General features: G+C 38.1%; 1 protein-coding gene across 1 annotated transcript in view; it reads left to right on the top strand.

Annotated features, from left to right (window-relative positions):
* Positions 1 to 9,530: 9,530 nt before the first annotated feature.
* Positions 9,531 to 27,794, top strand: part of LOC120534171 (thymidine phosphorylase) — a 57,404-nt gene continuing 39,140 nt past the window's right edge. Inside the window, exons 1-4 of the mRNA XM_039761526.1 lie at positions 9,531 to 10,270; positions 19,738 to 19,875; positions 21,000 to 21,202; positions 23,071 to 23,169. Coding sequence (XP_039617460.1) covers positions 19,740 to 19,875; positions 21,000 to 21,202; positions 23,071 to 23,169 — 438 coding nt within the window. The 5' untranslated portion in view covers positions 9,531 to 10,270; positions 19,738 to 19,739. The remainder of the gene's footprint in view (positions 10,271 to 19,737; positions 19,876 to 20,999; positions 21,203 to 23,070; positions 23,170 to 27,794) is intronic.

A 27,794-nucleotide genomic window follows, 5' to 3' on the forward strand; every position in this document is an offset into this window, starting at 1 on the left:
CCAGGTCAGTTCACAACCTTGGGATAGTAATAAATGATCTGCTGGTTTCGGTTTTTTTACCACATTTCTAATGTATCACGTTCATGCAGGTTCGTGCTGTGCATCATCCGCAAAGATCAGACCTTATCTAACAGAGTATGCTGCACAACTTCGGGTCCAGGCTTTAGTCTTGTTGCGTCTGAACAACTGCAACTCACTTCTGGCAGGATTACCAGCATTTTCAACAATTGCTGCTGCAGATAGTCATCTTGTATTTAACCAGCCAAGACAGGCACATGTCACTTCTCTCTTCATGACGCTACATCGGCTCCTTGTAGCAGCACGCATCAAGTTCAAATCCCTGATGCTTGCCTAGAAAGTAGTCAATGGGTCAGCACCTGAGAATATGGAATATGCACAGTAAAGTGCTCTGAGCAATCTCGCCCAATCAGGTCTGCAAGGGAACAACATCTGGTGTTGCCACCTCTATGTGGCATCAAGTCACAATTCAGGCTCTTTTCCTGTGTGGTTCTGAGTTGGTGGAATAGGCTGCCCTCTTCCATTTGTACTGCTGACTCCATTAATTAATTTAAGAAGCGATTGAAGAGCCATCTGTTTTATGTCTAATTGGAAAAAATGTGTTGAGATACTATCTATTCTTGATCATATAGTTAGGTTTAATTGCTTTGTAATATATGATTGTAAAGGTATGAGTTATTACATTTTCACTTATGGCAATAAACTTACCCCTTGATGAACAAACAGGCCCTAGCCTAATGTTACTAAATTGTTTGCCTCTTTTGTAAATCGCTTTAGACCAAAGCATCTACTAAGCAAATAAATGTAAATATGAATGTAAATGTAAATATAAACCTTTTTTTATGGTCCAGACACTTTTTTCTAAGGAAAATAAAGATAGGAGTCGCTACATGAGGCTCCAGTAGTGCATCCTGACTTCTAGAGGATGCCCCAGGCGCTTGCCTAGACTGCCTATGTCCAATAAAGGCCCTGGACATACCTTTCCTGTTATGGGCATTTTGTGTCAAACTTTGGGATTTTGTTTGAACAGCTCCACAGTTCACACCACAGTCTTGACCCCCACATCTTGTATTTTTCATGTTGTGTTGCTGCTGACAGCAGAGCAGTTTTCTTTTGTAGGAGAAGACTGACACTTATCGAATACACAACATAAAGGAGTCAGTGTAGTGAGATTGTAAACACCAATCCATAAAAAATAATGGAGAGTTTATATGGGCCCGATGTATTTATTAAAATTACACAGAATTTCTGAAATTGAAGAATAGCCACTGCAGATTAGTAACAAGCACTACATTCTGAAAAAAGTCGTGTAGTCTGGCAAAACAATCAGTGCTTCGGCAATCAGTTTTACAGAAAATTCCAAACTTCTTATATGTTTTCAACAAATGTAGTCTTTGTAATTCATTCTTTGCTTTGAGTATCAATGGCTGATCGTTGTCCTCCTAAAAGGATCCGCAGGATCGAATCGCGTGAGTTGGCCCAACCAATCATATGAAGTGAAGTGAGGAGACAGTGCTTATTAGTGCTGGTGTAACAATTAGATTCATTTGTGAAAAACCCACGTTCGCACTCACTTGAAGAAACTGGAATACAACTAAGACTCAGCTCGCAGTTGATTATATAATTATTTATTGTTCAGTCGATGTCAGGACTAACTGTTGCGGCCGAGGTGCCAGTACAACACAAGTAGATATTGTGTAGACCGGTGTAAAATGGGCATGAATATTATTTTCGACTTCAGCCAATCATATATTAAATTTGCGTACATCAGGCACAGATCAGCCAATCGAAAATTTAAACGTCGCGGTCAATCACCTTTTTCTTTAACAAATCGCTAATCGGTGTTATTTGTCATTCATGTTCCACTTTAGCCAATTGCCTTATGGATACGTAAAAAGAAAGGTGGGAGTAATTTCTAAAGGTGGACGTGTAAGATAATTTCTAAAGGTGGACGGTCAAGATAAAGTGACTGTAAGAGACGGAGAGTATATTTGTAAAATATATAAGTCTACTACTGCCACTATCTTACACTATAGCACTCTGTCGAGTGCATTATTAAGACTGCAGTGTATTTCTACCATCGTCATTTATGATTAGCGGTTCTGAACAAAATAATGCTAATAAAAGTTTAGATATGAGATATTTATCATTACTAAACTATGTCTAACTCCGCCATTGCCAGTCCCAAGCCCGGATGAAAAAGGAGGAGGGTTGGGCATTGGGCTAGCATCCCCACCCCGTAAAACCCCAACGCTATAGAAATGCCAAAAAGAGAAACAGAGACTAACTTCCTGGAAGATGAAGGATCTCCAACAACTCGGAGACGCATGACGCTACATGGTGAAAGCCGAAAGGAAACCACCGAGCCAAAACACCTGGCGACGCGACCTCGAGGTAGACATCACAAGGATGGGCTACATCTGGAGTCAACTAGAAAGAATGGCCCAGGACAGAAATCTCTGGAGATCTACCTTTGGTGGCCCATACCCAGGAAGGGGTGGAGGGCATAATTAAGTAAATAAGTAAACAATGTCTGAAGAAAATTTAAATGAACATAACAATACAAATTTGTGTCCGCCTAATTTTAATGGATTGACGTAGACTTAAGTGTGGGCTCTACTTGATTGAGTCAGTCAGATTAAAACAAATATGTAACTGTTGTTGTTTACTTGATTGTCCAAATGAAGTAGTTGCCTACATTTAACAGGTCACCTTAAAGACGTGCTATAAACGTATTACAATTTTAAACATTGAATAAACTGTCAGAGTTAAATCTTTACTTCTATAATACACAACCCCTTCTGCCTGCAGATCAGCCTCTGTTCTTTGTTTGCTGATGTGTTTCAAATATTCTGCGGTCTTCATGTTTGTTCTCATCGTACCAGCAGCTCTAGTGAGTTTCTTGGCTGTGGATGTCGTAGTCAAGTTTGTTTTTAGCAGTCAAAAAGTGACAAATCACATACTTGACACTCTCACGTTCATGTATCAGGGAATAGACAACGTTAAGAAAGCTGGCAATAAAATTGTGATGGGGCTTGTTCATCAGTTTTGGCTGCTTTGGGGCACTAGAGGAGGCAACAATGAGACAACCCCCAAAACAGTAATGAATGGTTTAACAGGTGGAGGGAGGCCACTGACATTTTTTCCTCCTCATCTGTTTTGTCACTCATTTTACATTTGACTATGGTCAGTGTCACTGCTGGTAGCATGAGGCCATACCTGGACCCTACAGAGCTGGCACAGGTAGTCCAACCTCTCCAGGATGGCACATCAATACATGCCTCCCATTGCCAGAAGGTTTGCTATGTCTCCCAGCACAGTCTCAAGGGCATGGAGGAGATCCAGGAGACAGACAGGCAGTTCCTCTAGGAGAGCTAGACAGGGCGCCTTGTAGAGGGTCCTTAACCCATCAGCAGGACCAACCAGTATCTTGGGCAAGGAGGAACTGGATGGGCACTGCCAGAGCCTACAAAATGACCTCCAGCAGGCAGGCCACTGGTGTGAATGTCTCTGACCAAACAATCAGAAACAGACTTCATGAGGGTGTCCAATGTCCTCTAGTGGGCACCGTGGAGCTCGATTGGGATTTGCCATTGAGTACCAGAATTGTCAGGTCCACCACTGGCACCCTGTGCTTTTCACAGATGAGAGCAGGTTCACCCCGAGCATGTGTGACAGACGTGAAAGGGTCTGGAGAACGTTATTCTGCCTGTGACATCGTTCAGCATGACTGGTTTGGTGGTGGGTCAGAGATGATATATCTGGGGAAGGCATATCCATGAAGGGATGCACAAACCTCTACAAACTAGACAATGGCACCTTGACTGCTGTTACTTATTGGGATGAAATCCTTGGACAAATTGTCAAACCCTATGCTGGTTCCTCTTGGTGCACGATAATGTGCGGCCTCATGTGGCGAGAGGATAAAGGAATTGATCCCATTGACTGACTCCCCTAACCCCAAGGCTCACTCGCCTGACCTCAATCCAATAGAACACCTCTGGGTGGGACATTATGTTTCGGTCCATCTGACGCCACCAGGTTGCACCACAGACTGTCCAGGAGCTCAGTGATGCCCTTGTCCAGATCTGGGAGGAGATCCCCCAGGGCACCATCTGTCATCTCATTAGGATGTTGTCAGGCATGCATACAAGCCCGTGGTGCAGGAGCGCATACAAACTACTGAGTACAATTTGGAGTTGCTGCAATGAAATTTTGACAAAATGGAATCGCCTACCTGCCGCATCATTTTTTCCCTTTGATTTTCTGGGTGTCTTTGAATTCAGCCCTCTCTCGGTAGGTTGATCATTTCCATTTCCATCCTCTTTCCTAACACGTCCACAGCAGTAGAGATATCCAGCAGGATTATTTCCCATTGAGATCTCATGTGTTATCCAAGTGTTCCTTTAATTTTGTTTGAGCAGTTTATATATATATATATATATATATATATATATATATATATATATATATATATATATATATATATATATATATATATATATATATATAAACACAGACACACACTTAATGTCAAGACCTTAGAATAACAAGGTTCTAGCTCTGAGTTATGGTTTTAGAATACTGAGCTTCAGAAGTTTTGATTCTCCATTTATCAAGAGTATACAGTACAATCCATTTCCTTTAATTTTGTTCCTATATATACAAGCTGCATTTTCAGTTAAAGGCAATGCCAGTTTTATCTGAAATGTGACTCCTAAATAAAGATAATAAGTAAGACCCTTATTATTGTAGACTGTAAGTGAACAGCAAAGTCTTGATGAGGATGCTCAGTTTGCAAGCTGTTTTATCCTGTGGGATTACCGACAAGTCCAGCAAAGTGCCATTTGTAGACGGTGTTGATACAAGTGGAAGCTCTGCTCAAATCTCTCAGTTCTAGTTGTGTTAATACACGAGTTGATGGGGCCAGCACAAATTAAAATACTCAGTATTGTAACTACCAAAAACAAAATGTTAATAATTATTCAGAATGAATTGTACAACCATTTCAAGAAATATTTATAATTAACAATAATGATGGGTCATTTGAACTGAAAGAAAAAGTAATCTTCTTTGTGCATTCTAACCAACAGACTGATTGTGGAATATACTGAAGCAGGCCTTGTAATGTTTACTTGTAATGTTCAAAAAAGTAATAAAACTGTACAATACAGTTATAAAAATTAAAGAAAAAATGCAGATGGCATGAATTGGCTAAAAGAGATACACAGACAGACAATTTCAAATATACAGAACTTAATCAACAAAGTGTCCTTTATTATTTACATCAATAGTTAAGTCAAATATACACAAATCTATTATGCACAGTCAGTTTAACACTAGAAATAAAAAAAGACCAAAGACAAATAAAGCGAGTGACATGTTTATTAGAGGAGTGGCTGAGATGGTTGAAACACAAGTTTGTCAAACTCTTCGCTCACCTTAAAAAAAAAAAAAGATTTACTTTCACCAGTACTAAAATTATTAATGCGTATTTAAAATTTCACTTTTAACAAATATTTACATTTATATGTATTTAGTTTCAATTCTTGTCTAAATTCACTACAAGTAAAATGGTATTCTGATTAACAGAATAATGGTGCCGAAAATAAAAAGAAAGGACTGTCTGCTCCCCACCACCACATGGATGTACCACTCACTATCTGCTGGTCCATTAATGAACAGACCTTCTGCTTCTTACTCACAGAGACACTCTCTGTACTCATTAGAGATTCACTGAAGCCAAATGAGCCTCTGGCATCAGCACATCCAGAATGATGTGAAGTCTGTCGATCTTTTCAAAAGTGCCTACAGCTCTTGACAGCACTTCATCAGGTAGTTGTACAGGCCATCTGTCAGCTCCAAATCTCCTACTGTATAGAGGTCATTACCTGGTGACCTTTAGGATCTTCATAATTTTTAAACCATTTGGAAGACACCTTTTCAGATACAACAGCCTGCTGGACAAGCAAATACGAGAGTTTGGTGCTATAAAGTCATCATAGCTCTTTGCTACTACATAGATTACGATAACAAAGTTTTACTTGTTATCTGAACTACAGTTGTGTTTGAACGTTTATGAACCCTTTACAATTTTCTATATTTCTGCATAAATATGACCTAAAACATCATCAGATTTTCACTCAAGTCCTAAAAGTAGATAAAGAGAAACCAGTGAAACAAATGAGACAAAAATATTATACTTGGTCATTTATTTATTGAGGAAAATGATTGAATATTACATATTTGTGAGTGGCAAAAGTATGTGAACCTCTTGGATTAGCTGTTAGTTTGAAGGTGAAATTAGAATCAGGTGTTTTCAATCAATGGGATGACAATCAGGTGTGAGTGGGCACCCTGTGTTATTTAAAGAACTGGGATCTATCAAAGTCTGCTCTTCACAATACATGTTTGTGAAAGTGTATCATGGCATGAATAAAGGAGATTTCTGAGGACCTCAGAAAAAGAGTTGTTGATGTTCATCAGGCTGGAAAAGGTTACAAAACCATCTCTAAAGAGTTTGGACTCCACCAATCCACAGACAGACAGATTGTGTACAAATGGAGGAAATTCAAGACTATTGTTACCCTACCCAGGAGTGGTTGACCAACAAAGATCACTCCAAGAGCAAGGTGTTTAATAGTCGGAGAGGTCACAAAGGACCCCAGGGTAACTTCTAAGGAACTGAAGGCCCCTCTCACATTGGCTAATGTTCATGTTCATGAGTCCACCATCAGGAGAACACTGAACAACAATGGTGTGCATGGCAGGGTTCAGGCCCGTCGCGACAAGGCAGGCAAACCAAGCAATTGCTTGGGGCCCCGAGCTGGCCTGGGGCCCCAAGACAACGACTGGTTAAGAATAAAATGCAGCGACAAACTGTGTGAGCGCCCCATTGATAGTGAATGCAGTAAAGTGCGATGACACTGTTATCGGGATCCCCCTCAAGGGGGCCCCCCTCGCTGACAGCAGCCAGCCAACCACGCGATCTCTGCTGCCGGCAAAATACAAAACTTCCTCGGCAGTCATGAAGCGGAATTATGCTTCAGGAAGCCAAAAAAGAAAGAAGAGAAAGGAAGAGGAGGATAAGAAAAAACAAGACAGTGGTAAGTGATAAATTACACACATAAAATAGCTCTACTTGTCTTGTACAAATGGTGCAATTTTGCAGCAGGTAGGCTAGCAGAAATATGTTTACAGTATGTATCATAGATAAATGACATGACATTGCTATAGCTTTGTAATAGGTTTTGATGAAAGTGGCATAGCATGCTATACAGTACTAACTATTCCACTGTGATAATCTATTTAGGAAAACCACACAATAAATTCTGTGCATCAAACATTAGCTTGGGATGTTTTTAAGCATTGGTAGTCGACTCACAGCACTACTAATAATTAGTAAACATTTAATTATAATTTCATTGTTTGTTAACAGTAAAAAGTTTATTTATATAGCACATTTCATACACAATGGCAATTCAAAGTGCTTTACATAGAATAAATTAAAATAATAAAAAGAAATAAGAATAATTGGCCTCTGGTGAGAGGAGCTTTTCAGCTTTGAAGCTGATAAAAAATTACATGAGGTCCACGGTGGGCCAAGAAAGGCTCACAGGACTGGCACTTATGTCAATTGAGCGGGATGTTCGCCAGTCTTTGGACATGGAGGACATTGTGATTGCCTTTGCAGAAAACAAGGCTCGCAAACAGCAGATTTAGATAATTTGCACATGTTTGAGAGAACTGAAAAATGTTAATGTTAGTAAGTATGTTTGTTAGTAAGTATGCACATCAATTTCTATCTTTTATTTAAAGTTATTTTTTCGATTTTCCTTTTGATGTGCAATCTGTCACTGTTGAAATAAACCTACCATTGAAATGATACTGTTCTGAGACTTTTCATTTCTTTGTCATTGGACAAACTTACAAAATCAGTGAGGGGTCAAATAATTATTTCCTCCACTGTATGTTGGATTTAGTTATTGTGCACTTTTTTAATGTATATTTGATTTTATGGTACAGTGGTGTTTTTTGCAAATGTTCAATTGTTGAAAATGTTCAAATTTTATGCACTTTATATGCAACAGCAGTATTTGCACTCTAAACATTTTTTTATTTATGCACAGTATATGCAACAGCAGTATTTGCACTGTAAACCTTTTTTATTTATATAAAGTGTGAGTGAATTTAAACTGTATGGCTATGCTGTGGTTCCTTTGCGTGCATGCGTGCGTGCGTGCGGGGGGCCTCCATGTCCATTTTGCTTGGGGCCCCCAAATTCCTTCAAACGGCCCTGGCAGGGTTGCAAGGAGAAAGCCACTGCTCTCCAAAAAAAAACATTGCTGCTCCTCTGCAGTTTGCTAAAGATCACGTGGACAAACCAGAAGGCTATTGGAGGAATATTTTGTGGAGGGATGAGACAAAAATAGAACTTTTTGGTTTAAATGAAAAGCGTCAGTCTGACTCACGTATAGTTTAGTGGTGCACTGCCCATTGCAGGAAAGTCGACAAATGGCAGGCATCATCTGCACAAAACTACCATGAAATTCCATTAAAATTAACGGTATAAAAACATCGCAGATTATTTGGTATTACAATTTTGACACATTACTCCAACATAAGGAACTACACTGAAAAGAAAAAAGGTAATATCATGCACCAGTGTAGTCAGTCTGAACTTTGTCAAAAGCCTACTTCACGACAGAATAACTGATCAAGTGTTTCCTAGATGCTTGTACTGTAAAAGTTTTTTTTTCGTTTTCCATGCACAGTCAAGGAGTTCTCGTGAAACTTGCCTTGTGGAATTTGAAAGATGCCGGTACCGTGGAGTGCCGGTCCACTTCAAGCACTGAATATAAATCAATTACTACAGCGAAATTGATTATTAATACAAACGGATGGTTCACTGTACAAACAACCATGCAAAACAATGTTATTAAAAATACGAAAAGTTTTCATTTCGAAGCACACTTACTTCTATTGTCAAAATACGAGCAATCTTCTTTTGTCTAATGGAGTTTCATGCCGCAGCTTCTTTTTTTTTTGTCTCCTTTCATTTAATGGAGTTTCGTCGCTTGGTACTACGGCAGGTTATTTAAGAGGAAACTCTATAAGGCAGAACCTCAAAGAGGTAGCGATCACGAACTGTGAAACGTGTGGTTAAAGTTACACTTGATAGACAACTTCAAACGTTGATAACTGGACAGGTGAGTTTTTGATTGTCATAGAGTAACAATAATTTAATTCGTTGAAATTCTGAATTATCCAATACTATCCACTTGCATTTACAGTTATTCCGCCTTTAGATCCGCCCATAATGTCTCCGGTCTGCAGCAATACCCTTCTAGTACAACATACCGACATGTACCGACACAAAACAAAAATCACTGCATCATAGACTAGGCGCTGCATTGTGGGTTGAATATTTTTAAGCTACGTGGAGTTTGCACTCGTGGTCTGTGTGTAGGAATCGCTTACGAATTTGTTTTTCTCAGCGTTTCCTCTTGTAGACCACGGCCAGCGCCTCTCGGAGGCAGTTTCTGGGCTGCCGTTTGAATAGGGCGGTTGTAAAGTTTCTTTACAAGGCATTTTAATTGACTTGCTCAGGGTCACACTGCAAATACGGAGCTGGGATTGAAATGGCATCGTTGCATTTGAAGACGAGCACTTTAACACAACACCACTCTTACTGGCAGAAGCTCGGGCTTTGTGCATTAAGAGGCTTAGTCTCCAATAAGGACCCCGAATGACTGATTCCAACTTGTTCCACACACTCGAAAACCTACACAGCCTCGACATGGATTTGTCTGCACACCGAATTGACCGGCATAGTTTGAATCCTGTCCACCTGGAAAAGCAGTATACCTTTTCTTTCTCAAAATTATTGATTAGCAGTATAGTGGAATGGTGGAAAGTTCACATGCAGGAGTTTTGATTTTAAGAGACATGTTAAAAGTTAATATACTGCACGTGTAATGATTTACATCATAATGGTTTAATCGACCCGATCATAGTGGCAGTTAACAGGCTCTTCCCAGAAGTACCAATTAACACAGCAGCAGGGTTGGACATAAGCTGCTTTGTTTCTCACACCCTCACTCAGCTTCCTTCCCTATTGGCCGAGGCTCGGACAGCTTCTCGCTGCTGAATGAATACCTCAGGAGGGAAAAAGAAAAGCAAACAAGAAAGGCAGCATTTCTCTTTTAATGTTTGTAAAGAGTTTCTTCCTACTGATTTTATTCATTTCCAGGTAAGATTAACAGTCATTTTGTAATCTGGGTTATATGATTAGCAAACCTGAGTTTAAAGAGTTTATTTTCTAATAAACTTTGACAACATCCAGATGTGCATTGCTGCAGTCTCTTTAGTTTAAACTTTAGCTTACTTTTCTGATGATTGTTGAAACAGCTTAAAAAATTCCATACATATGGAATATTTTGTGGTACCATTAAAAAAGTATAAATAACAAAATAAACCAAATAATGAATTGCATGAGCATGATACAAACAAGCAGTGAGATATCTGATGCTGCTGCGTCACATCTGCACAGTTCTCACTGGCTATCTATCTTTTGAATATACATAGGGATGAATTAATACAACTTGTGGCTAATCTTTCCTCTACATACAGTACTTTGCCTTGAAGCCTCAACATGCTTTATCGTAGGTAATTAACATGTCTAATTAATTTTGTTCAATACTGTTATGATGTACAGTTATATGCATTCACTGTAGAAGATACTGTACATAAAATTCATGGAATTATTAACCTCAAAATTTTTAGAATTCTTCAACTGTGTATCATATATCTCCGACACAGAAATATTCAACTTGTGTCTGATTTAATGCTTCAGTGTTACATAGAATTGTCCAAGCTTTTCAAAACGTTTCCTCACTCCAGTACAAAGATGTGCGTCTGTACACTTGTATCTACTTGGCCAGCCACTGATGATAAAACCTTTCACCAGTGACATCTTGAAATCAACTGGAAGAGACCATTTCAGGTGCTATTTATTACATATTTAGATGCCAGAGCTCAAAATAACTCTAACCCTAGCTCTAACCCTAACCCTAATCCTAACCTTCTTGGATTCCCCACTCTCACCTAAAGCATTCTCAATCTCTGCTTGACGTCCAGGATGAGAAGGAAAAGACCTCATCCTTTTTTGGGTGCCCCTGTAAACCAGTATAAGAAAAAGATGACTTCCTCAGTTGCCCTCCCGAGCCTTGCAGACCCAGAGTAATGGTCCAAAAGCAGATGGTAGAGAATTTTTACTTTTATGCAACATTTTTTTGAGCTTCAAAATCTATATAGACTGTATAAACATTCCATTGTACTGTACAGACTGTACAAGAAGTATTGCCTAGATTTTATAAAGTCTGGATTATTAGACTGTTGAAATGGACATACAATAATAACATTGCTTTGAAAACACTTGATTGCAACAGAACATTGTACTGTAAATGCTTCAGAGGGCAACTGGACTAAATACTAAATAAAGATGCTATATATGCTCACTAACCATAATATGTCTTTCATGTTCAATAACTTTTTTTACTTTGTTTATTGCCTCTATTTTTGTACAGTATTTTCTATCTTTTATTCATCATTTTGGATCAAAGTCTTTTTTTATTTTAGCTGCAACTTAATCTGTTCTAGACATTTCTGTTAATCATCCTTAAAGAAACACATGAGAGTATCATTATTCGTGATTCTGAAGATTTCAAGTATGAAACAGTTAGATATTTTGTTAATACAAAACCTATACACTTAAACATAAAAATGCAGAATTTCATGTAATCAGAAAGTTGTAAAAGAATTAAATAGCTTCAGGATTATGTCCTGTGTGACAGCAATATAATCTAACTGTTCAATGTACAAATGTAGATAAGGGAATCAAATATTAATATGTGTCATTTTCTAACAGCCTGTTTATCTACAACACCAAATCAGAACAAGTTGAGACAATATGGAAAATGCAAATGAATAATTTTCTCATACATTTCTTGACAAACTGGAGATCATCTGCCCATTTTTGCTCCTCAAAGACTCTGCTTTTTGTAGATACTGTTTTTATACCAAATCATGATTACGATCGCCTGTTGACACCGAATTTACCCCATCCCAGCTTTTTGGAATGTGTTGCAGGCCTGAAATGCAGGAATAGATGCATATTAACAAATGAAATGAAGTTGACCAGACAGAATATGAAATATTCTTTAAGTTTAAGTAAATTTAAGAATCACTGCTTTTTGTTCTTTTTTTTTTTTTTTTTATATTTTCCATACCATACCAACTTTTTTTGATTTGGAGTTGTATTTAAACAGTGTCTCATTGCTTTATAAATAATCTCTTTTGTAAAAATTCTTAAGCGGCACGGTGGCGCAGTGGTAGCGCTGCTGCCTCGCAGTTAGGAGACCCGGTTCGCTTCCGGGTCCTCCCTGCGTGGAGTTTGCATGTTCTCTGCGTGGGTTTCCTCCGGGCGCTCCGGTTTCCTCCCACAGTCCAAAGACATGCAGGTTAGGTGGATTGGTGATTCTAAATTGGCCCTAGTGTGTGGGTGTGTTTGTGTGTGTCCTGCGGTGGGTTGGCACCCTGCCCAGGATTGTTTCCTGCCCTGTGTTGGCTGGGATTGGCTCCAGCAGACCCCCGTGACCCTGTGTTCGGATTCAGCGGGTTAGAAAATGGTTGGTTGGTAAAAAGTCTTTTTTGAGTTTTTGCTGAATAGTGTACTGACACTGTACTACCATCTTCTGGAGCACTGCTTTAATTCAAAGCTTCCGTTGTAGAATATGAGCAATCCCTGAATTTACAGGGATCCTATTTCATCCCTAATTATGAACAAAAATACAACCAAAAAGAAAATAAATTGCTCTCTTCAATCAGAAATAACAGATCTTGTAATTCTATGCAGGAAAAAAACAATAAAAAGAGCAGGAAGTTTTTCTAAAAAGGATGCATGCATTTTGAGAAAGTCTTCAACTACAGTTTCCATGAGATTGAGGGTGATCAGTGATAAAATCCATTGGGAGTCCTGTCCATGGATGACTAGGAGCAGGCATAGGCTGTAATAACTTAATTGGTACACCTTACCTTGGTTTGGCTGTTTTGCAGACTTCACCTAGCTAGTACATATTTTTAACTTTATGGCATATTTTCCCATTAAAATGTACATTTTTTTGTAGTATGGGTTATACAAGGGTGTTCAGACATTACATAGGACCATAGGACTAAACTGAAGTATATATAATTAACCTTCAGAGATTCTCTGGAGAAAATCATTTGTGTGCCTATCTAATGATATAATATCCACAGGATCTTTACCCACAGTGGCAGCTAAAATCATTACATTTCCACTATATCTCAGAATATGTCATTAACAAAAGACTGAAAGACTGTTAAAATGTTTGCCAGTCCATAAGGTATTACCTGATACTCGAAATGTCCATTTGTTGTGTTGAATGTAGTCTGTCACTCATCACTCAACCTAATACAAGTGACCTGCAATGACATATGTAGATCAAACTGTGGATAAGATTAGTGATAGTGAGTACTTATTGTAATAGAAATTTTATTACATTTTAGATAATCATTACAACAATAAAGGGAAACATCTCTTTTTCTGAACAAAGGAAGTCCCTGCCTTAATAGGGCTGCTGGATGGCTGCAAGTTTTCTTTAATATAGCTTCCATTGCCACAAACTCTGGTTTTCACAAAATCTCTTATTAAATTGTGATATTGAGAGGGCAATTTTTCTACTGTATAACAACTCAAGCTTGTCTGTTTGATCTTTTATAAGCAATTCCTGCAGAAAAGAAGGAATCCCAACATTCCATTTCCCTGGTGACCCAGTTTATTTGGAAGTTGTTTTTTAAGCCAAGGGTAAAACAAAATTATAAATTAAATAATGCTCTGAGTATTAAAAAATGAGCAATTAAAATTTGTACTTTTACAGTGGCATTTGTGTATTATATCCACTACTGATTGGGTCTTTTGACAACACATTGAATCTAAGTGGTATTTTCTTAATGCGTAATTGATTTATAAGTCCTGATCTGATCAAACTTTCTGCTCTAGTAGTATCCAATTGATCTGTATCTTTTCCTAACCCTGAAGCGTAGGAATTTTTTATTGTCAGATAAAAATGCCTGTTCAATCTTTTGATTTCATCTTAAAACTGCAAAAAGAACACTGAGCCTTAATTATGCTGTAAATCCTGAAATTTGAAATGAAGCCAATACGTTGTGCAACCTGTTAAAGGTCCAAGATTATGTACTGCCAGAATGGGATTATTACTAGGAAATAAAATTAAATCAAAATCAGGACATGGAATGGCAAAACTTGTGGTCAAAAAACTGTAGTACTAGGGTGTTGTACCGTGTTAGCCATTATGGATGTAGTGAGAAGTCAAGCAAAATGACACCTTTTATTGGCTAACTAAAAAGATTACAATATGCAAGCTTTCGAGGCATCTTCTTCAGGTAAGATGTACATCTTGTCTGACAAAGAAGTACAGGCCAAAATTTCAAATGAACTAGAAAACCAAAACCCAATATGCAACTCAAAACTTGTAGTCTATGTAAAGTATTAATTCCCTAAACATATTTTTTGCACTAGCTAGCAAGGGTTGTGTGAAGATATTTAAAATCTTGGATGCCAGGAATGTTGTGCTATGTACTAACATGGTGATGACATCAGGCAATACAACTTCCTTCCATCATGTGATCATAAACTAATAAAATTGTAATATGCTTATAAATAGAAATAATAATAACATTTCTTTTACTCATGCATAGATGTAAATATGCCAACATGCACCGACATTATTAAGAATATTAACACTCCAGTTTATCATTGAAGTATAAAAACTTGTGTAACATTGTATTCATTAATATGACGCTCCACTCAAGCCTTTTATTTTCCTTGGCTTTCATAAATTATTTTCCTTTCTCTGTTCCAAGTATCTAACGCCCTTCATTTTCTCATGTGATTGTAGCAAAGCTCATATCAAGCAAGCTGCTGCAAAGAAGGAACACCCGCCCACATACTGTACAGTACTGTGAAACTGAGGGAAAAAAAGCCAGTTGCATTGGTGCCAGCACCTGGATTTTTCAAGGAGAGTGTGAAAAGCTGCCATGTCAGTCTCAGATGTGTTACCCTACAGAACAAAGAGTGAATTGGACTTCGCTAAGCACAAAACTGGCTCCTTAGTAAGAGCCTTCTTCTGGTCGAGAAATGCCTGTTCAATATTAATGTTTTATCCCACAGATATCTGTTCCTAGAGCAACCTCCTCGGAAAACCTATAGACCATCTACAGTATAAAACCATGCAAGTCTGAGAACGGCTTGTACTTGCCTTTTAGTTTTTGACTAGCACTAGGTATAAATAGCTGCTTTTTTTGACATCTGACAACCTTGGACCCCCACATATCCCAAAAATTTGGCTTTTATTAGATCACATTAGATTGGGTTAATATATAGACCTGCTTCTTTTAGGGTCTGTAATATATCGTATCTGCCATATGTTGGGAGGTCACTGGGGCCCCTAAAAGACCAAAGGCTAGGACACATTATTGCCAATATTTACAAGATTTATAGGATCTATTTTCATATGTACAGAGTACCGCAAAATTCTTCTTTGCATGTGTTAATCCATATTCAACACATTGCCACTCTCTAGCTAAACTGCTTCAAACTCCTGTCTTCATTCTTTGAAAGATCTCAGAACATATTTGTCAAATGGGAATATGTATTAATGTGCTTCATTTATGAAAAACGTTTGTCTAATGGCAGACTAACAGCAATGTCTTTCTTAGGGCTCATTTATACTTCACTTCCCAGTGTTCATTTGACACGTCCTCTGAGCAGGTCCTCAGAAATGAACGCGACACATTCGCAAGTTGTAATTCCAGCAAAAAGTCGCGGGGCACAGTGTGCTAAAAGTTGGAATGTGACGTCAGAGTCTCTGGTTACTATCTACATGTGACAGAGAGCTGCTTCTAGGATCCTACGGGATCGATGTGCCTGCTTCCATGTTTGATGAATGGTTCGATGTGGTGAAGCAAAATTCTGACATACAAATGCATTGGTGGTGCTTTTATTTTCAAGTGTCGCATATTCCCCATCGTAATGATGCAATACATTTTAAAAGTTTCACATACCATCTTCTGTGCAGTCTTTTTTTTTTTTGCACAACAGCAACATAATATACAGTGCTATATTTGAACCACAGAGAAAAAAAAATAAGGACATGGTGAAAGGTCTATTTTGTGATTAAAGTGGAAATTTCATCTTAAATCTCAATGTCCACTTTAACCTCGTAGTTTTCTTTATCATTAAAGCATCATCTTAAAACCGACGCAGTTGTTATTTGCTCCTTGCTTCTGGGGCATCCTCCTGAACTGACAGCAGACGCAAGCAGCAATAGATCACCACACAGAACACATTAAATGTACAATATTCCAACTCTCTGCACATTTAAAATCCTTAGATTTATACTTGACATCACTTTCATAATGAAATGCATTAAAGAATATATGTTACATTTTACAGATAAATTGTTAATTTCATTTAAATAATGAATACTGTTAATAATTATGCACATGGGGGTGACACGGTGGCAGAGGGGTGGCACTGCTGTCTCAAAGGGAGTCACATCACTGGTATTCCCTGTTGGAGTTTGCATGTTTTCCTTCTGGGTTTCCATAGTGAGCTCCGGTTTCCTTCCAAAGATATGCAGATTTGGGGATTTGGTGACACTAAAATGATGCCAGTGTATGTGTGTGCCTGTATTCACCTTGCGATGAGCTGAGGCCCCGTCCAGGGATTGTTTCTGCCTCATGCCCAATACTAGCTGGAATGGGCACATCCCTGGATTGATAGATTTAATCATTAAACATCCTTTTCAGAGATATTGTGGTAAGGTATCATCAGAATTTAATGGATGTTTCAGGCACTTCACAGCACAGCAAAGCCAAACCTGTTCTCACTGTTGATGATATCTTGCACTGCCACCTGGTGGATTCTTCCAGATTTACGTAAAGTACGCGCGCAAGTATGAACAGTACAACGCTTGCGTAGCAGTAGCGTCCGCTGGAGCATGTGTCACATCGCTTGAAGTATAAACCTGGCCTTAGAATGCCACATTATGAATGGAGTGTTCCTGGTGTATCTGGGAGTTTGAAAGAGTGCTGAAGGTGGTTTTCTCTTTTGCAGCAGAGGTCAAAGTTATTTGCTAATACCTTTTCATCATATCTAAACTGCAAAGGAAATGAATTCCTAAAGTCTCGCAGTAAGGTCATCAACTCTTAAAATAGAGTAGTCTTGTTTTGAGTCGGTAAAGTTCAAGTAATTTGTATTTGAAAATTAAACAAGTGACTAATCTTGGGAGTGTTGAGCTCTTCCAAAGCTTTAGATTTAATACCCATTGGGTGCCTGTTGGGATGCACTACCGAGAAGTCAAATAGAGCCTTCCTTTTCTTTAATTTTTGAAGATCCTTGACAACATGCCAGCAATTTGGAATCGGAAGTGGGTAAAAGTACCATGACTTAGTTATTATACAATTGTGTTATCATGCTTTGTAAACTCCAGCGGGAGACTGAGTCTGTGCACACTGGGTTTTTTGCAGATAACCATGCACCAGGGGTACAGTAACTCAATGTGATTGTGTAACTTGATGACATATTGCTATGGACACCCTGTCATCATGAATGCCTATGCCTTTAGAAGCACACTTGGCCATACAGCATACTAAATACAGACTATGAGTGTCTCTTAGATGTAGAAGGAAACACCTGTTCTTCAGAAAGGTTAGTCAATGTGGAATTAGCCTCGCTTATTATTTCAGACCAATCAAACCCAATAATTGTGGTGAATGGAGGGTTGGAGAGAAACACTAATTACTTACCCATAGATATGCCTGAAGTGTTAGGGCACATGATGCAAATGGATAGCAGTGGGCCGGTGACTATGGTCTGTTTATTTAGAGCAGGGGTTCTCAACGTCGGTCCTGGGGACCCCCTGTCGCTGCAGGTTTTTATTCCAACCAGCTTCTGTTTTTAATTGAACTCCTGGGCTAATTAAGTGAACTGATATTTTCCAAGTTCTGTGTTTAGGGAACAATATATTAATTAGAAAACTAAGCTTGCTAAAAAACAAAAATGAAAATGTACCAAGCAGTTATATAGGAATAATGTATTTTTTTTTCTTTTTAACAGTATTTTCATCTTGATTTTCATTCTACTTTTCAAGGTGTTCTAATTGTTTAATTAATCCGTTATTTACTAATTAGTGGGTCTGACGCTAAAGCAGCCTTTGATTATTCAGTGTTGTTTGCCTGGGTGTCTGATCTGCTTGTTTTAAGTTGTCAAGATACAACTGCACAGAGAAAGGGCAAATTATAATGAAATCAACAAAAGAAAGTTAAGCATTTAAATCTAGAGCAAAAGCAGAAATATTTCTAAATGTTTTACAAATGTAAAAATCACGCTGCTATGCTTTTCTGAATGTTGAATAAAAGAAAAAAAAAATACCAGCTAATTAAATGAGATCAGTGCTATCAGGTGTTGTCACTGATTAGGAATCTGGTTGGAACTAAAACCTGCAGCCACAGGCGGTCCCCAGGACCGAGTTTGAGAAACACTGATTTAGAGTAAATACTGTTGTAGGATAACACAACAAGCAGTAACACGGAAGACATTATTGCTAAATTAATGAAGAAAGGGTTAAAGAATCAGAGAACCAGAACAGAAAAACCACTGCTGCATTCCATGATGGCTTATGTTGGTGTCCACTATCGGGTACAACACAGACTGCCTTTTTCACACTTGAAAGAGCAAAGAGGAGGACAGGATGACTTTTTTTTCCTTCCACTGAAATTCAGGTTCCAGTATTGGTGTGTCTGGCCGTTTTGGTTGGAAAACCCGCTTTTCCTTTCTTTTCTACACCCCAGGTAGGTTAAAGGGTTTCACAATGCTTTTCCATCACTAATTCATTCATGGTCTTCCACGTCTGTCACTGCACTAACCTGCGAAGAGACTCTGGGAGGGCATGTACTTTACAACAATAATGAGCTCTGCCACTCAGGCACTGCTTTCAGAGTACTTTTCTGCGGCTCCTATATTTGTAATTAGTAAAAAAATAAATGTGTGTACACATAGTGTCGGTATTTGGCTAGTTCTGTTTGCCTTTAGAATATATATAGTGTTAAAGAGATAAGTACAGACTGTTCTTGCTTCCTTAGTGTATCTCACCTCCAAGCTCGCATGGAAATGGAATGTTCCATGCTGCTGGTGTTAACCATTCATGTAGAATGAGTTTTCTGTGAGAGTGGTAAGATACAAGGGCATAGTTTTCTGACATATTTAAAAAGAAAGTTCTGTAATGGTGAAGAAAATTGAATAAATGTAACTGAAGTAATGCAACATACGTGCATAATCCTAACACTGTAACATCATAGAAAGGAAGTCCTTTTTTTTGGTTGTGCTTTAATTATTTTGTGAACTTTAAAACAAATGTACTCGCATAGTGACATTTTTTACATTCAACATTTGAACCTTTGACATCTCAGTGGCTGTCCAATTTTGGAAACATTGAAGACACACCCTTGGTAAGCTTTCTTCAAATTTGAAACTGTAATATCCAGTGAGGTCAGCTTCTAAAGATCTAGCATTGTCTAGCAACACTAATGATTATAGTTTACACTTGTGTTTTACAGCCATGTCTTCTGGAGGGATACACATTACTTTCACAGAGCTGATTCAAAAGAAAAGAGATGGGAAAGAGATGGGCAAGGAGGAAATTAATTTTTTCATCAATTCTGTCAAAAACAAGAGCATCCAAGAGTGCCAGATAGGTATATGTCAAGCCTGCTCTTTTGAAGTTCTGAACAGAGGATCTTCTATTGCTTTTTCGCATGCTGGTAATGTTATAATAGAAGGAATATTGTGCTGCAGACGGCCACACTGATAGCGAAGAAGAAGACGTAATGTTCAGTCGGGTTTATATTATCCCACTGACTGGGTCTCTCCTGATTATTTTTTTTTTGTCCAAGTAGGAAAGCTTTTGGTCTCTTCACATCCACAATGAGGCCAAGGACAAAGGTTTCCCAAAGAATGGTGTGCTTATTTAAAACCAAACAAACAAGGGATGGATGACTGATGGCAGAACAGAATGTACAAAAAAAGCAATGGTACATAAAGTCCTGGCTGCCCACAAGGATCAAAGTAAAATCAGGCTTCTTTAACTTGGTCTGTTAGGTGGGATTCCCACCAATACACATCCCTTTCCTGTCTCCTAGTCCTCCCAAGGGCTTGGTCTCATTCTCTTTCTTCTGCCCTTTCTCCATCCCTCACCCTAGCTGGCCCTCCATTTCTGGACTTACTATGTTTAGCATGGGGTCCTTTAAAGTCCTTCCTCTTGGTCTCACTTCAGGTTTCTGACCTTGAAACCTTGAGAACTGTGTGCCCTTAAACATCAGTTTCTTTCAGACAGGTTTCTGATTCTTCTGCTCTGAAGAGGCTGATGTTGCCCCTGCTTGTCAAATCTGGGAAACGAACATCATTGCCTTTAGTATGCAGCAGTATCCAAGCTGGGTTCTGCTATCTAATGCCATTGACTGTCACTCTTGGGGAATCTTTATCTTGTTTCCACTCTAGTGTACTTCAAGGTTTTAATTCCAGTGAACCAGTCTATTTTTCTCTAACAACAACTCCTGATTTCCATCACTGCCTTGCTAAATTCTTTGCCTTGTTTGGTAGTTTTGCTGGGACTGTCTCCTGCCAGTTGGCACCCTGGCTCTATTCTGGCAACCAGATAACCCTTCACATTAAGTATTCCTGAATTGTAATTATAGTTTTCAGTCACTTATAGTAAAAAGCATGCAGTCTTTAAGGATCTTTAATGCTTCATGTTCTAAACATTTTAGAGTACAAAGAAGGGCCTGTTTTACTTTGGCAGTATTTTAATGGCTGCTTTCAGGTGCAATGCTCATGGCAATTTGGCTAAAAGGGATGACTACAGAAGAAACGTTGGCACTGACGCAGGAGATGATGATGTCAGGAGAGGTTCTGCAGTGGCCAGCAGAGTGGAAGGAATTTGTTGTGGACAAGCACTCAACAGGAGGTGTAGGTGACAAAGTCAGCCTACCTCTGGCACCTGCACTGGCCGCCTGTGGATGCAAGGTATTCAGCCATTAATTCTATGCATTTAACCTTGTGTATCTGGTTTAGAGTTGTGAAAAGATGGTGTATTCTGGCATGCACTGGGCAAAAAGTGGGGATCTACCTTGAATGAGACACCACTCCTTCACAAACAACACATGCACATCACTCATAATGGACCAATTTAGAGTTGTCAGTCCTTCAGGATGTAGCAAGAAAACACACGCGGACTTGGAGAATGTTGACACAGTGCACAGAGAGTAACTGGACTGAGGACTCTGGAGTTATGAGGCAGCAGCTCTAACTGCTACGCCATTGTGCCACCCTGGGCCTAATTTAATACAAGTGTTAAATACCCAAAAAAACAATGAAGTAAAGGCTATATTTGTGTAATTCCCCATTCAAAGTGTTTGCCTTGCCACTGTAGGATTAGAAAATAAATAAATGTATGGATGATGCATACCTTTAGCCTGCCAAAACAACTGGCCTGGATGGAGTCCTCACCTTTGGAAAATGTCCTTATGAGCTCTAATTGGAGATCAGCTTTCATTATTGTAATGTATTATTCTAACACATTGGTGTGTTTTTACACTTTTTCAACATTTACAGTATTTGTTAACATGTTGCCTAGAAAACACCTGTATAAAGTACTCTATAGATCAGTAGTCCAAAATCTCCACACATTATGTATATTAACTGTTTCATGTGGCTTCACCAATTTTCAGATCTGCAAAGGGCTAATCTATGCAGTTTGATACCTAATAACAAAATTACTAATGTATTTAGTTTAGAAAATTAGAAAGATGCAAGATGTTTTACTCAAAGGAAAAGATTTAAAGGTCAAAAATGGTAATGAAAGCAGGACCTACAATAACCTCTAACACATTATCTTTTGTTTAGGCTGTTAGATAATCATAAACCAAAGCACGGCAAGGTTAAGTTCTTCCTGCTATCACTTTGACCTACTGTTGTATACACAGCAGCATGTGAAATGGTGTCAGCACACATTCCACCCACTTGTCAAGGGCCATTACTGATATTACATTAGTGCAGTCAAGGATTTATTTAAAAGTGCTCCTTTGGTTTATTCACCCATGTTTTGAGTTTATCTCCTCTGTCTGAAGGTGACTGTGAGGAGGATACCTACAAAATGTAAGTGCAGTATTTCCAACATCAAACAAACTAAATGCGTGGCCCTGGTATATTCAGATAAGTATAAGAATAATTCTTTACATTTATATAGTGCTTTCCTCACTACTCAAAATGCAATTCATAGTGAGTGGGGAGCGATTTCAACCACCACTCATGTGTAGCATCCACCTAGATGGTGCAGTGGCACTATTTTGTACCAGTACATGAGCTATTAGTTGGTGAAGTGGTGAGTCAGATAGCCAGCTAGAGACAGGGGATGATTAAGGGACCAGAATGTCTGTTTAGCCAGTACATTGCGATACAACCCTGCATTTTATGAAGGATGCCCAGGGGTCTTTAATGACCACAGATACTCAGAACCTGAGTGTTATGTCTCATCCAAAGGGGAGCACTATTTTTACAGCACAGAGTTCCCATCACTGCACTGGAGCAATGGGATCCACATTTAGACCATAGGGCCAGCCCCCTGCTGGCATTTTCAAACAGCAACCCAAGCTTTTCCTCCTTGGTCTCCCATCCAAGTACTGGCTGGACTTGAAAATGCTTGGCATCAGATGTCATTAAACTCTCCAGCCAAAATATTCCTCAAATTATATATTTCTTTATTAAATTATACCTATTTACTAACTATACTATTATTAATTAAATGTCATTCTCTGCATATATTCTGTATGCATGCAATGTAGTAGCTGACTTTAACATACAATACTAAAATAAGGTCTTTTTTTTTTTTTTAGGTGCCTATGATCAGTGGTCGAGGGTTAGCTCATACTGGAGGCACTCTAGACAAACTAGAATCTGTTCCTGGATTTAATATTCATCAGAGCAGTGAACAGGTAAAAGTATTCCAATTATCTTTTTACATACCAGCGCTCCACAAAGTCTCCATTCAGACTCTTTGTTGGGGAAAAAAAATTGCCATTTCTGGCTGTAAAAATCTCACCATAGAGTAAGAAGGGCAACATTTTCAGTCTTGTTTCAACCATGCAATTGAATAAAATTTTGTTGTGGTTGTCCTGTAGCAAATACTAAAATGGAAGGGCTGAGGCACCTAGAGAATAATGGTTCAGCCAAATAACCAGTGTGGATGTGAGACTGTGTGGGATTTTTATTGTTTGAAGAAAAGTGAGAGCTGTTGTTCGAGGACAGTCATTCACCTTTAACCAATAAGGTTTAAAGTCCTCTTATGACATCATAATAGTAAGACTATGTTTGAATGCACACACTTCATTAAGTTTTTTTTTTTTTTTAAATAACAGGTTTATTATCTTAGATTTTTCCTGCATGCTGGCAGGATTTTGTATGCATTTTTTGGCTGTGAGGAAAAATGGGTCATTTATTAAAAATTCAAATGGGAGGTTTTGCATGCTTTTCCGTGGACTTTGTGATGTTAGAGACCAAGTTTAAAGTTGATTGGCTGAAGGTGAATGACTGTTCTGAAGCAACAACTTTGATGTTGAACCTCATGGTCTCAGATCATCTCAAAAACCGGTGTGTTTATTAACCAATAATGAACAGTATTATCATATAGCAGAGATCTTCACTGGTGGTCCTTGAGGGCCGCTGTAGCTGCAGGTTTTCGATCCAATGAGTTTTCCAATTAGAAGACATTCCTTGCTGATAGTGAAACGTGGTATTTAACTGTACTACTTGTTAGTGCTTTCATTCATCCAGGTCAAATACTAATTACATGGTAGAGATTTCTTTTCTGAGAACCATCATCTATATGTTTTGTAGACCACACAATCCTCTTCTTTTATTTCATATTTGTTTCTAAACACTTTATTAACACACATACTTCATGATGCACATCCACCATGATAACTTGAGTCATGTTAGCTGGAGAGGTGGTGGTTTCTTTGTTACTTGTATTTTCTTATTAATCATGACTGATTAAGAAGACTAGGGACAATTAAAACCTGAATGCAACTGATTAAAATTCTGAATTGTAGCATGTGTGTTAACTAAAAAAAATATTTTTAGCAGCAAATAAATGTGTATCAATTAAGAAGCTGGTTGAAGCAAAACCTGCAGCCACTGTAACCCTCCAGGACTGTGAGTGAAGATGCCTGGCATAAAGCAAATGTCTAACAAATCAAACCACATTATCGCACCATTACGGGAAATGCTTCACAAAACAACAAACATGAATTGGGAATAAGATGCAACTTGCCTCGCTCTGCTCTACTGCGTTGTAAACACTGCCGGTATCCACAGTCTCTCTCCTCTTTTTGTCTCCTTTTATCCAAATTATCCTTTTCCTCTGTCAGTCTGTCAATGTTCAGCTTTGCTTGTATAAAACATGTACAATAAAATGCAAGGTACATTATGCAACCCAGATCATTAAACAATAGCAGTAAATATGAATAAACACCCAGACATAACATGAGACAGAACAATTAACTATCAGACTGTTATGCCTTACACAAGGTATTGCTGACTGAGAAGTGGAGAAGACCAGGGGCCTCATGTATAACGCCGTGCGTAGACCTCGCACCATAACATGGCATAAGCACAAAAGCCGAAATGTGCTTACGCAAAGAAAAATCCTGATGCAGGAATCTGTGCGTACTCCAACTTCCACGTTCTTCTGCTACATAAATCCCGATCAGCGTGAAAAGTAACGCTCATGCATGCACTTTATGTAACGCCCCAACTCCTCCCAGAATTACGCCTCTTTGAATATGCAAATCAATATAAATCGCCCTTAAGCGCAGCCTTCTGTGAAAAGACAATGGGAAAAGTACGGGAGAAAATATAAGAATTTCAGCGAATCCCAAGTGGAGGCAAAGAAAAAACATACTATTTATTCAAATAAACCGTGGTATAATCAACAAAATGAAGTTGATCGAGTGACATAGCATGTTGGAGAAACTTGAAAGCTCACGTTCACAAAATCGCACAATGCCGGAAATAAAAAAAAAAGTCACATATCAAAGTCGCCATGAAAAGGCGAGTTGTAGCCAACTGTCTGAGTGTCATATGAAAGCTTATTAGGGTACAGAGGAAAAAAAAGGCACACAGTGAGGAAAAAGCACGAAATGTCAACTTCAATCTCAAAATTTCCACTTTAATCATGTAGTTTATTTTGTCATTAAAATAGAACATCATAAACTTAATCTTAAAATCGTTTAATTAACCAGTTTCTCAAATCACATCGTAATTAAAGTATAGCACGTTAAATGCTTTGTTTTGTATGTGATCTTCTATATGCTCCATGTGTGTGAATCACTACGTGCTTCTTAAACCACCTCTCTTCCTCCAACAGAAAAGAGAATCTATTACATTCATATTACAGCTCTCTGAATAACTAAAATACTGAGATGTATATGTGATATAATTTTCATGATGATAGTTAAAGCACGTTATTAAACATGGGTTTCACGGCGCAGTGATTGTGTGCGACCTTCGATGAAATTATTAATTGCAGCAGTACTCATGGGCGGCTCTATGTCCAATAGAGAAAGTCCAAACTCAATATGTTATCTTGTGCACGGTGGATTGCCACACAATCAGCTAAGTAATAGATGTTAAGCCATCTGTAAGCTTAGGGTGCCAATTCTTCAAAACGTTTAAGGAACATTGAAATATCTTCATAGTACATGTTTAATTATGCTATCCTTCACGCCAGTCCCAGTGAAGAATCTATACTAATAAAAGGCAAAGCCCTCACTGACTCGCTCACTCACTCACTCACTGACTGACTGACTGACTGACTGACTCATCACTAATTCTCCAACTTCCCGTGTAGGCAGAAGGCTGAAATTTGGCAGGCTCATTCCTTACAGCTTCCTTACAAAAGCTGGGCAGGTTTCATTTTGAAATTCTACGCATAATAGTCATAACTAGAAGCTGTTTTCTCCATAGGAGTTGAGCGCGAAAGTCGTGGGGGGCGGAGTTTCGTGTGACATCATCACGCCTCCCACGTAATCATGCAGTACGTAGAAAACCAGGAAGAGCTCCAAAAACCGCTGAAGAAAACATACATTATATAATTAAGAAGGCAGCGAAACAATTAGAAGCGAGCGAGTGACATATAAAACCATTCAACGGCTCACGTGAACTGACGCAGTGCGCAGACAAAAAGCAACAGTTCAAAAGAGTGCTGAACAAAATCCGAATTATATTGTATATATATATGTATGTATGTATGTATGTATGTATGTATGTATATACATACATACACATATATATATATATATTTATATTTATATTTATGTATATATATATATATATATATATATATATATATATATATATATATATATATATATATATATATATACGTGTGTGTGTATGTATGTGTGTGTATATATATATGTATGTGTATATGTATATATATATATATACTAGCAAAATACCCGCACTTCGCAGCGGAGAAGTAGTGTGTTGAAGAAGCAATGAAAAAGAAAAGGAAACATTTTGAAAATAACGTAACATGATTGTCAATGTAATTGTTTTGTCACTGTTGTGAGTGATGAGTGTTGCTGTCATATATATATATATATATATATATATATATATATATATATATATATATATATATATATATACACATAACACATATATATATACATATCTATACATATACACATACACATATATACATACATATATATCTACATATATACACATACATATACATACACACATACATACATACACACACATATATATAAACATATATATACATATACATACATATCTACATATATACACACACAGCTATTTCGTATCAGTGCAATACGCTGCTTGTTAAAACGGATAACTCCCGCTCTTACGTGCAAGTCTGCGTGGATATTATGAACTATCGTATTTGTTCAAGTTCTATTTAAATTTTAAATAGAAGGAATTTTTATTTAGTCGACAGAAATATCTTTGGTAGGAATGGTAAAAACAGACAGGAATATTATTCGTGAATAAATCAACTCAAACCTTAAATAACTTAAAAGAACAAACATTCAAATTTCTTTACTCTTATGTAAATTTATATAAAAATAAACTTAGATTTTAAATATCCCAAAAGATTTTGCTCTCCATAAAAATATATCCTTTCAAAATTATACAAATTCAAATATGAACATGCTGCATAACAAAACCTGGAAATATAAATAAAATGTGTTCCTTTCAGCAATAACAAATCAAATCATTAAGTTGTCTTTGCTCATATGTCATTTTAGAGCTGGACGCCTGGCATCTATTTTTGGCAACAGGTTCGTTTATGTTTGGTGTGAGGTTCTGTGTTGTGGAGATTCTCAGGATGGATTGCAGGTGCTCATCAGTGAGGCGACTCCTGTGTGCTGTTTTGTTAGTCTTTATCACTGAGAAGAGCTTCTCACACAGATATGTGCTACCAAACATGCACAAGGTTCGAGCCGCATGTAGACGGACTTTTTGTTCTTCAAAGTCACCAAAGCGCCGTGCAAACTCAGTGCTCGGTTTATCAGCAAAGTGCGATTTG

Source organism: Polypterus senegalus, chromosome 8, assembly GCF_016835505.1.
Source record: "Polypterus senegalus isolate Bchr_013 chromosome 8, ASM1683550v1, whole genome shotgun sequence".
Classification (NCBI taxonomy): Eukaryota; Metazoa; Chordata; class Cladistia; order Polypteriformes; family Polypteridae; genus Polypterus; species Polypterus senegalus.